The following is a 12,952-nucleotide window of genomic DNA, read 5'->3' as shown; positions in this document are numbered from 1 at the left end:
GTGGCTGAGTCATGGGCAAACTAAATCTCTGAACTGCATAATTGGACAAGCCACAGATAAGCCTCACCACCCTTCCAGAAACGTCTGAATGGGAGACACAAAACACTGCCACCACTGTTAATCATTTACTAAAATACCAACAGGCAATTCCCACAGAGTCCGCACTTCGCATGCACTCGGACGAGGGTCCTCTTTGCAGGCCAGGATCTTCTGCAGGACGTGCAGAGAAGGCACTAGCAGCGGAAGGTACAAATGCTACATCCACAGCAGCTTCAGGTAACAGTGGAACTTCCCACAACATCTTTGTTCAAGGCTGCATTCAGAGGAAAGAGCAGTTTTGGGTTATCCAGACTGTATTTCTTCCCTTGGGCGTGGAGGAGACCTGTTTCAATGCTATCGCTGGTGTCACTATTTTACAAGGAGAGGGGACAGTTCCAGAGAGTCTGCATGCAGCCTTCTTGAGGTGAACTATCCAGAGAGGTCTTTTGTTTAACTGCATAGTTATAAAGGTCCCTATTGCAATGATCTGTTGTGATTCCAAAACCAAAGCATCGTCAAAAAACTTTGGCTGCTGGGGCAGAAGTAACAAGCAGCAACTGAAGCTGAATCCTGGGAACAGCTTTGTGAGGGTGAAATTAACTTAACACTCCCTAATCCCTTTCCAGCAGAACTGACAGCTTCCACGGCCCCCCCAGGAAAGAGGTGTGTGTGTGTGTGTGTGTGAGCGCGCGCGCCCCCCGGGGGGGGGTGGGGGGTTTGGCTCCACACTCCTGGAAGAGGTAGGGCTGAGGGCAGCTTGCTCTCAGCACAACCGGGCGTGCAGCGCGCCCTCCCCCCCAGCCCTTTCCACTGCCTAGAATATCTCTTTCCTTTCATGCAGTATTAAGGACAAAAAATAAGGGGAGGTGACCAATACAGGTAATAGGTAGACTGAAATAAGTTAGTGAAGTGTTGTCTCCCTTGACCTCATATTAAGAATTGAGGTCAGCACAGCAGTCACTCTCTGATGGAAGGATTTAAAATCTATTCAACCTTTCTTTTCTCACTGTGGAGTATAAAGCAGGGAAACATTACATCTTCTTGCCAAGAGATATTAGACATTTATTCAATGGTGTAACAGTACGGTTGTGAGCCAGGCAACGAGCAAAATGGCACTGAAAGAGCAAAGTGTGTAGAGCTAGTGAGCCTCCAGATTAAATTGTCAATAAAAAGAAAACATTTTTGTTGCAGTCTAACACCCCTAGTGAGACACTGTGGGGGCACACACAAGCATGTGCTATTGTTAAAGGTTTGAGTCAAAAACAGGAAAAAGTTAGGGGATTCAATGTTAAAACTAACACTTTCTATATAACTACACCTGCAGAAAGAGAAATGTTTGCATGGTGATAACTTGGTCTAATTCCTTATCTTTTTGTATTAAACAACAAGAGGGTTTAATCCAACATTGGACGACATGGCTGCAGAACATATTTCTTTTTTTATAGGGAAACAAGAGCCTACTTCCATTTCTGGTGTACTCCCACGACGTAAGAGCCTAACTTTTTATTTTAAGAGAGAGACACCCCTCAACTGATATAAATCTGAGTCTCTCATTAACTTCAGTGGAGCTATCCCGATTTATCCTGGTAAAGATCTGCTTCAACAGACTTGCTACAGTCATTTATTTTTATTATAGTTCTTTTACACACAGACTATGCAATCCTTATACTGAAGATTCTGAAAAAGCCATAACTGTAGCTGCACTAGCCGACACTGCTAAAATATTAGTAAAATAAGATCCCGCTACTGGAATAATTAATCTGTGAACAGAATTTTTTTTAAGGGCAGAATATTCTCTCTTCTCTGATCTATGGCACTGGTCGCTGGATGGTTCTTTGGTATTTTATATTGTGTTTATGTTCATGGGATCTGTTTTTCTGAAGAGAGGCTACACCTTTCAAAAGAACAACGCTAGTAAGTTTGTAAAGGGTGTGTGAGTGCATGTATCTGTTGAGGAAATAGAGAAGGCACACAAGCATCAGACACTCATCTGGTTTCCCCATTTTAATTCCAGCAGGGGCAGGTCAGCATGTCGTCCTCAATGCAAGCAGCTTCATCAGTTTTGGAAGACTTGAAGAGTTGCATTCTGACAGATAAGTGGGCTCTTGGGGGCCTTGTGGTGATTGGGTCATTCTGCATAGTCTTCATTGCCCTCCTCCTGTTTGCTGCCATCTTTGGCTGCTACTCTGCTCCCAAGCGCAAATCAAGTTGCATATAAACAGCAAGAACAAGAGTGGGGCATTTCAAGAACACCGCTAACAGGCAAGAATCATCCCATCCATGAACTACTTGATCAGATTAAAGGGAAGCTTCATCCTTTATCCTTCTTCTGCAATGATTTCTTCACACACAGATTTGAGGCACTCACAAGCTGACAGCCCACACATAAGATTGCTAATTGATTGCACAACAGCATGAGGGCCTCCCTTTCAGGAGCAATCTCAACACACAATGCAATCTGAATTCAGCACCACATGACCAGCCAAACCTTACAGTCAAGGTATTTGCTTGTCTGAACTTTTCCCTGACAAGGAAAACTATGAGATTAAGTATTTGTAAATGACCACCTGCCAGTGTGAAGATGGGAGAGACCCTCAAGTAATCCCACCAAGGCAATGGTACCTCTTTTTTGCCACACGTGCAGATGAAGAAATAGTCTCCAGATCAAAAGCTCCTCTCAACCCTTCTATGTAAAAAGCTCTCATTAAAGGAGGCTGGTGCAATCATTCGTCTGCTCTGGTTACAAAATAACCTAAAATATCTTGCATGCATGAAAATTAACATCTCTCTTTCCTTTTCTCCCCTGTGGTGTCCAACCAGTTCTGAAGCCACACTCAACCAGCCAAATAGCCACATTCAACTAGCCAAACTCAACCAGCCAAATAGCCACATTGGCAAGCCAACTAGCCACACTCAACTGGCCAAATACTGTAGCCAATGTGTCTAGTCGCTACCATGTTGGATACCAAGGCCCTAGACTAAAGGCATGTGTCAGCAGCTAGAGATTGACTTAGCTGTATAAACTGTCCAAAATATTAGAGCATGGTGTCTCACAGCAGGCATCCAGTGGAGTCACCCTAACTGCAACCTATCAAGCATTGTTGCAAGGTCATGCCAATTATTCTAATATTTGGGCCATACCTCAGGACAAATAATAAAAATCCTTCAAAATATCAGATTCAAAGCATGACTGAAAGCAACACCCTTGTCAGGGCTCCAGCAGTGAGAAAATAAATATTCCTATTTCCACATGAATCTTGGCAAAACCACCCTGGACAGAGCTGCACAATGAAAATGAATTCAAGGCAGTATGTGGGAGAGAAGATATTCATTTCCCAGGTTGTAAACATACATTGCTCTCTTATTGGCAAAATTAAGGTCTTGCTGTCTCATGCTAGTGTCACATAGTAATTTGTTACAATTACAGCCTTCTCAGAGTTATAGTACTCTATTTGTAAAGTGTGTAGTGGTTACAAGGCTGCATTTAGGTTCCCCAACTTGGGCGTGTCCATGCTATAGGTCTGATCCTGAAAGGCGCTGAGCACCATAAACTCCTGTTGAGGATAACAAGAATTAGGGAATTTTTTTTTAGCAACTTGCAGCAGGGAGCCTCTCTGAGTCAGACACAAACATTAAAGCTAAATGCTTCTACACCAAAACACTGTGCTTTAGATTATGCATTTATTTACAGGGGAGATGATGTGGCAAAGAAAAAGTCAAAGATAGACAACTAAAGGCTCCAATGTGAGTCTGAAAATAGCAAAAGCTGCACAAAGAAACACTGCCCATTCCCTTTGGTTTCTTCAGCAGAAAAATGCTGATGCTGCATGACAATTCCGCACGGGAGGGTCTCATGGTCATACAGAAGCTCCTTCCGATAAGCAAATCGTCAATATACAATGCTAGGTTCAACTTTCAAACTCTGAGGTCTTGATGACAATCGGCAGGAAACAAAGAAAGATGAGATGCACTGAATGAAGGCGAGATGGTACCGCATATGGTTACATAAGCCATTGAACTGGGCCGTCTCAAAGGCAACGTGACTCGGACCCAGAGTAGGTGTGTCAAATGCAATCTAATGCAAGGGCTCCTGGTTTCTGCAATGCAGGGTTAGGAATTCCAGAGTAGTTTCAAATACACTGAAAAATGTTTTAAATATGCAAATACAACTTTTGGCTTCTTATTTTAATATCACAGTCCAGTTATTTTGTTGCGCTCTGACTTTTAACATGCTGCAAATTTCTCTATTGGCAGTAAATAACAGCCTCACGGAAGTGGTCATAGAGGAAATCAGAGTTTTTAAACAGGAGACAGTGGTGTATTTCAGTGCCCAGGAAAACAGGGAGGCAAATTATGGGTTTTATGACCATAACATAAGAATGGACCCCCTGCAACAAACCAATGGCCCACCTAACCTACCACCCTGTCTTTCAGGAGTAGCAACCAATTAAAATAAAAGCAGGAAGTTCAAATGACTATTTCTGACAGTTTTCCTAGGTCTGTAAACAACACTGCATCTGTTACATTTAGTTCACATTTTCCACTACAACTCCAAGGTCTAGTAATTTAAGTTTTTCCACAGTCACATTACTACAGAAAACACTGATAGTAATGGTGTGAGGAAGAGTAGATTAAGTCACCACCTGTTCTTTCCCCATCAATGTATATATGAAACACTCTTACCCCAGCGCTTCACAGAAGTTCACCATAGCATCAAAGGACGACAGCGTAGCTTTATCAGATTCTTTCAAGGTGCCTCTTTTCTCCTGCAAGTAAGAAAGAATACTTAAAAGCCACCTTTGATGTAGCTATGGATGGATGCAGCATCTTTCCAGAACATCACTGCAACCAGATCTAAGTGCCACTTCACCACTTCATGGTAGTATAGTGGCCAAGAGCAACCTCCTTAGCCACGTCTCCATACGCCCTGACAGATCTACAGAATGCTCCAGCCATCCCTTCCTCAGCACTTCTACCTCTTCCACTCTGAATTCCAACACTGCTGTGGCCAGATCCAAGCCCAATGCCTCTATCACCAGTCCTAGTGAAGAAATGTGGCCAGATCTGGGGAAACTCTATTCTCTCTCAGGACAGTACGATATAAGCATGAATGAAGGGCTAACTAGACCAGTGGTTTTTCAACCAGGAGTATGTATACCTCTGGGGGTATGCTGAGGTGATTCGGGGATATGTCTACTCATCTAGAGATCTGACTAGTTTTAAAACACGCTACATAAAAAGCACTATTGAAACCATACAAACTAAAATTTCATGCAGACAATGACTTGTTTATTCTGCACTGAACTGTAAGTATACTATTTATATTCCAATTGATTTATTTTAATATTATATGATGAAAATGAGAAAGCCATTTCTCAAATATTTCTCATATATCAGGGCTGTGACACTTTGGTATTTTTACGTCTGATTTTGTAAGCAAGTATTTTTAAGTGAGATGAAACTTGTTGTTACGCAAGATATGATAGTTTGGAAAGGTTGAGAGCCCTGAACTAGAATGCGAAGGAGCGTATCATATCTGGCCTGCTCTACATCTTGCTGCAGTTATTAGATCACTGACACCCCTTGCTTGAGGAAAACCAATTCAGTCCAGGCTACCAAAAAGAATTAGTCCTCCAGTGGTACAGAAAGGCTAGGAACAGACCCTGTCCAATCAGAAGCCACCAGGTCAGTTAAGACGGCTCATCTGCTTCCTCTCCAAGAGAGTACCTGGAGGGGAGATCTGGATAGAGAAATTGCTCTTCAGTGCAAGCCCTGAACCAAGTTAGGGCCTTGGCTTCAAGCACTTGCTTCTTTAAAAGCACAGAAAACCAAATTCTAAGTTGGTTATTTTCCTGTGTAAAAATGGATGTTAAGCTTGCAGCATAGACTGCCCTGCTGCAAAACAGCTGCCACAAGTTATGAGCTGAGGCAGGGAGCATCTATAGTGTCATGTATTATGTGGCAGGCAATGCTAACAAGAAGCCATGGCTGTGACACAGACAAAGTGCAAATCTAGTATTAGCAGAGCAGCAGAAAGCTCTTCTACAGTTCCTACCTGGAGTTTAGAGAGCTCCTTCTTGATCAGGAAGGAGACTTGATCCCGATCATTCCTAGAGTAATAGAGACGGCAAAAGGACTTCTTTCCATCTCTTCCAGCCCTTCCAGACTCCTGGTAATATCCAGCCATTGATTTTGCAATATTCCAATGGGCAACAAATCTGCATGGGATAAGAGAATGGTAAGCACAATGTTGAAGTCTTTTCCAGTCACTTGAAACACAGAGATGTTCTCTGTTGAGGCCAACAATAAAGTAGAAACAGAGCAGCATAAGTAAAGCAAGGTCCTAGGAGAGAAACGGAGCAAGGGATTCTTAACTGGACATTCTTAAAGCAGCAAGAGGCACCAAGGGAAGCTACAACAGCCGAGCATATCTTTGAACAATATGTTGGTGGGGCACACCCAAAGCAAATGGAGAATAAACATGGTGTATATATACTACAAATGCATGAAGATATATAGCTATGAAGTGAGGCAAAACCAGTACTGATATCCATGAGCTTGGGTTCTTTTACTACAGAGTTATGCATGTTATTAGTGTGCTTTATTTACCTTAAGGAATTGCTACTTGTGTTATAATAGTACTATTTATAGATTCCGAGGACAGAAGGGACCCTTGGAATCTAGTTTGACCGTCTTACAACATAGGCCATAGAACTTTGCCAAGGCCCAAAGCACTTTCCTTGCTTAAACGTCTGTTAGAAACTTCTTTGCTTACAAGTTATGCATACGGAATCTAGCTGAAAGTTCAGCTGCACACGTAGGCCTCTCTCCCAATCATAATATGCTACCACAGACAGAGCCCTTCAAATCCCTGAGTATCTGCATTTGTGGATGTGAAGGCAGATATCTGCAGCTCATTTTTACAGATGCGGATACAAATTTTGTATCCACACAGGGCTCTAACCCTGGATGATTAATAAAACACCATTAAACACACACAAAAACTGCATTCCAAATACCATTTCATGGCTGACTGAAATCTACAAATGCTAGAACATTCACTGCTAGTTGTGTTCTCTACCCGCCACATCCCAGAGCAGTTTATGCTCCAGTGAGGTGCTGCCAATAAACAAAGGATCAGACTGCTAAAACCCATACTCCAGAAGTTCATGTGCTGCAGATGTATGAAGGGAGAGACTGCAAGAATCAAGTAACTGAATTTCTCCACTTAAACGAAAACATTCTCTCATATCCAGGAACAGTCAGGAGGCAACAGAATATAAAAAAACCCTCCTTGCTTGTATGTTTATGAGCACCTCAAATATGTCATATCCAGCAACAGCAATATTCAAGCTGCAGACAGAGTGACTACAGCTGAAGCAAAGAGACCATCTCAACCCTCCTTCCATTCTCTTTCCAGAGCCTCCTCCAGCACTTCCCAGGCATGATCCTATAGCTGAAAACCTGTGTACAATTCACAGGCTACAAACTTTCCTTCTGCAGGGCTAGGGTTGATCAGCAGAACCACTGACGTTCTGGAACGTCAAATCCATCTAAACTTAAACCACTGAAAGTCAGGAAATAGTCACATCTGCACTACAAACCTAATGCTCTACCAGGAGCTCGCAAGCGCCACTGGGGTTCTACTGTAAGTATGTTATGGGCAGCTTTTCCTTTACGAGCAACACGGAATGACTAAATGTGCTGTTTTATGTATTTTGTCATTCATGCATGCTCCCACGCTGCTCTTCACTGTGTTAGGGATTAGGGATGTAGGCGAGTAGTCGAGTGGAGTACTCACCTTAAAAACCAGCTCCCCCAGCACTGTCTCCACGGTGCAGCCTGCCCCCTCCCCTCACTGTCTCTGTCAGAGGCAGTAGGGCAGGATAGGGGAGGCTGCTCTGGCAGCTGGGCCCCTCTGCAGACAGGGGCTTTCCCACCAAGCAGCCTGCCGCAAACAAGGGCTGCTGGACCCAACACAAGCAGGTCCAGGACCACTGCGCCTCTGCATTATAAATGTAGTAAGAGCGGCCAGACTCTTTCAGTGTCTCTAGACTGAATGAATTATTGTAGAAAGATGAAATGTGTTTTCTGTGTTTATTTTTCTTCACAAACACCAGTTGCTGTTTGGAGCAATAACAGATTCAGTGTCAACCTCAAATAAGTCCTTAGACTAGAACTCTCTGTCATGGCTGATTTTGCTGATGGTCAGCAGACTGTTTGATCAGGCTACCATTGAGGCGATGCTTGTTTTTCTTTGATCATGCTCACTTCCCAACTGTTTAAGACCGCGTGAACAGCATGATCAGGCTACTGTAATGCTGCTGCTGACCGAGAATTTAATCTTCCATTTATTTCATTAATGCTATTATGCTCAAGGATTTCAGAAGAATCAGCTGTTAAACAACGAGTCTCATCCTTACTCTAACAATGGTATTGCCCCACAACATGCTCAAGCATAAATGCAAGAAGAGATGGCATTCTTCTGCATTTCCTGGAGACTTGCAAACAGGCATGTTTTGCATGTGTCCCCCTACATAAAAAAAAAACGACAACCCAAACCAGATATTATGATGCATAAAGAAGGCCTGAAAGGATTTCTCTCTTTTTGTTTGTTCTTTACCTTAAAAAATATCAGGAATATCAATTTTTGTCTGCCCCATTTTTGATAGACTAAAGAATTTGAGCTCTCTTGTCCCTTAACTGAAGAGTCAGGTGTACTGAATCTTTCACAAAGACAGATTTTCTTCAAAGTGTCTGTCAGCAGTTTGAGTTGATCAGGTATTAACCACAGCTCTAAAAAGCAACTAAGAAAGGGTGGTTTTTTTATTTGATGCTTGTTTCCTGCCTTCTAACAAACTCTAGCAGAACAAGAAAATCAAAACCTAATCTTGCCAAAGCAACTGTCAGGCCCCTTTAGACCTCTGAGAGCAGCAAAGGAGAGTGCACTTTCTTTGTTTGTAGCAGGTCCCCTCAAGCCAGACCCTTCAACGATCTGTGTTTAACACTGGTATCCCGTAACAAGTAAAAGCCCAACCTTTCTGCTCTCCACGGCTTCTAAATTGAAATCCTTCTCACACATTTATGAAGTTTGAATATGAATCCCTCCCATCTCTACTCCCCCTTGTGGCAATATGGTTTCTTCGCAGAAAGGGCTAGAGAAGCATATCAGGTTCTAAATGGAAAGGGACCCTACGGAGGACATTTCCCCCTCTCTGCTCAAGCTCCTACACACCTGACGTTAGCTTTGTCGACTCCCATTCCAAAACTGATGGTAGCGACAATAACAGGGACCTTCTCCTCCATCCACTCATTCTGAATTGAAGTTCTTTCTGCTGCCTTCAGCCCTGAGGAGGGAAACGGAGAGAAAGCAGGGACATCAGAGAGAAAGAGGAGATACCCTTTCACCCCTCAGTATCCCAGCAATCTCTCCCCACTCCCTATGTATAACAATATGCTGGTCAAAGCCAAATACAATAATCCGTACTTTGGACTGGCTCATTATCAAAGAAAAACATTCAGCACTCCCCACGCTCCAAACGGGAAAATTCAGTTCCCTCTCAGGCAAAAGCCTGAATAGAAAGGCCTGGAACTATGTCTTAGAGAGCAATATTTTCCAGGTCTGGTGGATCAGCAGAGGAAACTGAGTTCTAGAACCAAAGGAACACCATTGGACCCTACCCCACCTATCTCTGGTGCCTGTCAGCTTGAGCTCCTGGCCAAATCTCAGCAGTTACAGGCTTACACAGAGAGAGATGCTCCCTATGGTAGCTCTGACCTAGATTGTTAGATAATGGGAAATTCTGCAGCTCTGAGTGAGGGGCTGTACAATGTGGACATGACTTCCAGTACCTGCATGATAGGCCTTGGCTTTCACTCCTCTGTAGCTCAGCTCAACAGCCAATTGTTCACAGACCTCTCTCATCCTGCAGTACACAATGCCACAGCCAGCGAATACCTACACAGAGCCAGAGAAGAGAAAATCCAGCACACTGTCCAGGGGAATTCAGAGAATGCTAACAGCCACTGCTACTGATGGGACAGGGCTACAAACACTTGAGACTCTTAGAGATGTCTATGGCCTATCACTGTAGTGTCTGACCTCTATACAATCTCTAATGGGGTACAGCAGTGCAATTATCCCCATTTTGCACATGCAGAACTGAGGCACACAGAAGAGTGACTGTTCCAGAGTCAGAGGGAGAACTGATCCCACTTCTTCTATATCCTAGGCTAGTGCGCAAACCATTGTGCAATGCGTCCTCTTTCAGCTTTTCCCCCACAGACGCACAGCAAAACTAAACTTATAGCCGTGCATCTGTCAAATGGGAGAAAAAGTCAGCTAAGAAAGAAAAGTTACCTTTACACTTCTAACAATATATATGTATTTAGAGTGGCCCATATGTAAAGGCACCTTTGTTTTAACTGGCTATAAGTACAGCTCACTAAATTAAATAAAAACCAGCAAGACCCAAGATGATTAGAGCGGACACAGAACCCACACCAAGCCCCCACCCAGGCCTCTTAACCATAAAGAAAATAAGCATATGCTGAAACAACAGGGACATGTGAAGGCTCACCAGAATGATCTTTGGCACAGTGGGCCTGATCCTGTGAACTGATAAGCACAGCCAACTCTCACTGACTTCTGTAGGGAATGGAGGGTATGTTGCAGGATTGGACCCAATAAGCAGTGAGAACATTCTTGAATGCTACACCCTCCAGAGCTTTACCAGACTTCAGACAGCAGTTCCAGCCACACCACAACAGGGTAGGGGAGCAGATCCTTGGGTAGACCGGCCCTCAGTTATTTAGGGTTTTAAATACTAAAAGGAAGATTTCTGAAATCACAGCATAACAAGCAACCAACACTGGTGACTACAGAGGGTGAAGCTGTGTGGTTTCAACCTATTACCAAACCTATGGTTTTCAAGGATGTGTCTAAATAAACACCTTTATGGAGATACCACTTTGAGATCTAGAAGGTCTATGATGCGGCTTCCTTGTCAGGTTTTCAGAGATAAGGAAGGTGATGTACGCATCAAAGAAACTGGGGGCTAGCAGACAGCAGAAGGGATGTGGTTCTCTCATCCGCGAAAGCCAGGGAGATCTTCAGATGTAGTTTCTTGAAACAATCAAACCACCTCAATTGAAGATTCAAAGTATTACGGTGAACAAAGCTTTCTGAGACACAAATTGTGCCCTTTCCTCCAAAACAAACCTCAGCTGCAGAAGCAGAAGTGGGATTCCAGTGTGAAGAGGAAGATGCAGGACTTGAGGAGCCCACAGAGAGTGTCTCCATCAGATATGTATTGAAATGCTGACCTGCAGTAACTCCCTGAACAATCAGGCTTGTAGGGAGGGACAGGAGCACATCTGCAATGTCCAATTCCTTACCATAAGGAGAGAACACAGAACCCGTGAGGCAACGGCAGTAGCAGCTGTGGAGTGACTGTTTCTCCCCACCCTTCCACTTTTAGGCCATGATTCTTCCCCTGACTTCCTGCAGGACTCCCCTCCCATTAGTCCCCATTCACTTAGGCTTGGTGAAGGATTGGAGGAAGAGGGCAGCAACTGTGAGTGTCACTCTCCAAAGACAGAGGAGTTTGACACCCTGTCATTAAGGTGAAGTCAATATCTGGAAGGATGCCAAGTATTTCAGAGATTTAGAAGTTTCTGAAAAAGTATCTGAGCATGTTTTTTACAGGGACCTCTCCCTTCCCCATGCAGACCCATTATTATCAACCTGATACCACAACATTTAGGATAGTTCGGTTCCATTTACCATTCTGTCCTTGAAAGTAGCTTCTGAGAATTAAACTTACCCCTTGGGCATTCTTCTCTTCAAGTGCCTTCAGACAGAAATCCTTCAGATTCACATAGGGATCAGTCAACAACTCCTTAAACTGCACATCATAGAACAGGTTAGATCTGAAGCAAGGAGTCTTAAAGGTGGCAACAGGCTGCTTTAGCTTAAGTGACACCACTATGTCATCCTGAACCTGCTTGGTGGCTGTGGCAGTCAGGGCGACACACGGTGTGTTGGGTATGCGAGAGCGTAAGATGCCCAGCCGCAGGTAGTCGGGTCGGAAATCATGTCCCCACTGGGAGACACAGTGAGCCTCATCAATTATTAGGTAGGACAAGATGTTTCGAGACACCAGGGAGTTCAGGGTGGGCTGGAAGGAGGAGGCAGCTGCCATTTCTGGCGTAATATACAGGAGCTTCACCCGGGGCTTCTCACTTGCCAAGTCAGCCAGGATGGGCTTCCTTTCCTGAGTAGAAAGCTTGGAGCTCAGAGAACAGACTTTGACCTTCAGTGCCAACAAATGATCCACTTGGTCCTGTAATTAAAGAAGAAGCAAATGGCATTAAAGAAAGCCGTGTTTACCAAGAAAGCTACTGCAGAAATACACACAATAACCAAGATTCACCTCTAAACCTATAGTTTCCAAACCCTGTTCACCCCTCTCAACTTCTGTATAGCCTCAGCTCCAACTGTCTTCAAGCAAAAGTACTAGAGTCTTTTAAGACAGGCTTATCTGCAGCAGCTAACAAAACTGCTTGGCTTGATCATCCATCCATATCTTTAGGTGGCCATTATTATTTATAGGAGACAATGGTTCTCTCATCAGCAGTGAGGCTATCAGCAAGGACCCAGTCATTTTCAGATGTTGGAAATGACAATGAGACTATTTCAGGATGATCAGCATCAGATCCCTACACTGAGGCTACATCCCTACTACCAACTTTTGTCACCAAAAACTGCCTTTTCTCCTGCCCTCAAATAATTTTGGGGGGCTTTCTTTAAAAAACAGCATGCAGCATTCCAGTATCAGTCTCACAATGACCCTACAAAAGTAAGGGCACCTCTCTACTCCATTTTTATAGCTCAGGATTGTATCAATTCTTT

At 43.7% G+C, this 12,952-nt stretch overlaps 1 protein-coding gene across 8 annotated transcripts in view; it reads right to left on the bottom strand.

Annotated features, from left to right (window-relative positions):
* RECQL5 (RecQ like helicase 5) overlaps positions 1 to 12,952 on the bottom strand; it is a 65,641-nt gene that overhangs the window by 49,361 nt on the left and 3,328 nt on the right. For 7 of the 8 annotated variants that reach the window (XR_012896810.1, XM_075903659.1, XM_075903665.1 and 4 more), the window contains 5 exons: positions 11,865 to 12,383; positions 9,892 to 9,997; positions 9,275 to 9,386; positions 6,095 to 6,257; positions 4,723 to 4,805 (listed from right to left, as the gene is read on the bottom strand). Coding sequence is in view for 7 of the 8 variants with exons in the window: in XM_075903659.1 (XP_075759774.1) it covers positions 4,723 to 4,805; positions 6,095 to 6,257; positions 9,275 to 9,386; positions 9,892 to 9,997; positions 11,865 to 12,383 (983 nt within the window). In the remaining variant the exon portion in view is untranslated. Of the gene's footprint in view, positions 1 to 175; positions 314 to 4,722; positions 4,806 to 6,094; positions 6,258 to 9,274; positions 9,387 to 9,891; positions 9,998 to 11,864; positions 12,384 to 12,952 lie in introns of those variants that run through there. The other variant, XM_075903666.1, reaches the window with a different exon arrangement.

The sequence above is a fragment of the Pelodiscus sinensis genome, chromosome 20 (genome assembly GCF_049634645.1).
Source record: "Pelodiscus sinensis isolate JC-2024 chromosome 20, ASM4963464v1, whole genome shotgun sequence".
In the NCBI taxonomy this organism is placed as follows: domain Eukaryota; kingdom Metazoa; phylum Chordata; order Testudines; family Trionychidae; genus Pelodiscus; species Pelodiscus sinensis.
Note: the sequence above shows the minus strand (reverse complement) of the source record. Positions and strands in the feature narration are given on the sequence as shown.